This window comes from Sphaeroforma arctica, assembly GCF_001186125.1.
Source record: "Sphaeroforma arctica JP610 unplaced genomic scaffold supercont1.7780, whole genome shotgun sequence".
Taxonomy (NCBI): domain Eukaryota; class Ichthyosporea; order Ichthyophonida; genus Sphaeroforma; species Sphaeroforma arctica.
Genome location: NW_014032778.1, coordinates 1 through 1,358, shown reverse-complemented (window position 1 = coordinate 1,358; position 1,358 = coordinate 1). Strand labels below are relative to the sequence as shown.

Sequence of the window (1,358 nt, the reverse complement as noted above, 5' to 3'; positions counted from 1 at the left end):
CACACAACACACATATATATATATATATATATATATATATATTCTCACATCGAACATACGTCTCAAACGTCTGCAGCACAGCTGATCCAATCTGGTGCATCTCGCGGATGTCTTTCTGGTAGCGCCATCCAGTGAAGCCCACGTACACTTCATTCAGTAGAAACATCAGACAGCTGTGCATGTCTTGCTCATATTGTCCGCTGAAGTAACAATTGCATACGTGGTATAACATTATATTAGTCGGCATATTATACTGTATAGTAACAATTTAGTATAGGATTAGTAGCAGGTAGTATAGAACAGTACTAGATAGTATAGTATAGTACTAGTTCATCTAGTATAGTTCTAACTCATATAGTATAGTATTAACTCATATAGTATAGTACTAACTCGTATGGTACAGTACTAGCTCATATAATATAGTACTAGTCCGCATACTATCGTATTAGTTCGTGGCTTAAGCAGGAGATTTAGGGATAGTGTCACAGGGGGTCTCTTTATGGGCAATCGAACCACCCACCCAAGAGAAAGAGACCAAAGTCAATGCAGACAGTCTAGTATACTACTCGTCTACTCTCCCCAGTATTCATTCCCACCCTCTCTCCAACTAGCCTCAGGATATTAACATACACTGCCATTTGCAATGGGTTATCCCTAACTAACCCCGCAGAAGGATCGCCTCACACACACACACACACACACACACAAACACAAACAAAAACACAGACACAGGCACAGAACATCTCTCTGATAGACCAACTACACGACACAACCCACTGAGCTAAGTACTCTATCAGACCCATCAGACACTTGTGTGTGTGTCACTCATTGTAAGTAGTACTGATTCATGTTGTTTAGGGTAAGGGTTTTAGGGTCATAGGGTTCAGGGGTTCGGTAACTCGTACTGGCTCATGTTGTTTAGGGTAAGGTTTTGGCGACTCGTACTGGCTCATACCTGGGAACAGACGTACTGGTGACATCCAACACATGCAGGTCAGCGTCGACTTCAAATTGCTCAAAGGAGATGGTATCATGCACAGCCTCCATGTCATGGACTGCAAACATCACCGTACACCTGCACAGTGTGTGTGTGTTGTATGATGGTTAGTTCATGACTTATACACATCACCGTACACCTGCACAGTGTGTGTGTGTTGTATGATGGTTAGTACATGACTTATACACATCACCTTACACCTGCACAGTGTGTGTGTGTTGTATGATGGTTAGTACATGACTTATACACATCACCTTACACCTGCACAGTGTGTGTGTGTTGTATGATGGTTAGTACATGACCTATACACATCACCGTACACCTGCACAGTGTGTGTGTGTTGCATGATGGTTAGTACATG

At 42.3% G+C, this 1,358-nt stretch overlaps 1 protein-coding gene across 1 annotated transcript; it reads right to left on the bottom strand.

Annotated features, from left to right (window-relative positions):
• Positions 1-59: 59 nt before the first annotated feature.
• SARC_16304 (hypothetical protein) lies at positions 60-1,077 on the bottom strand (the record flags this gene model as incomplete). The annotated part of the gene is made up of 2 exons (XM_014289591.1): positions 956-1,077; positions 60-200 (listed from the first exon to the last, which is right to left on the bottom strand). Coding segments are annotated over exons 1-2 (251 nt in total), but the record flags the coding sequence as incomplete, so codon positions are not given.
• Between the last annotated feature and the right edge of the window lie 281 nt (positions 1,078-1,358).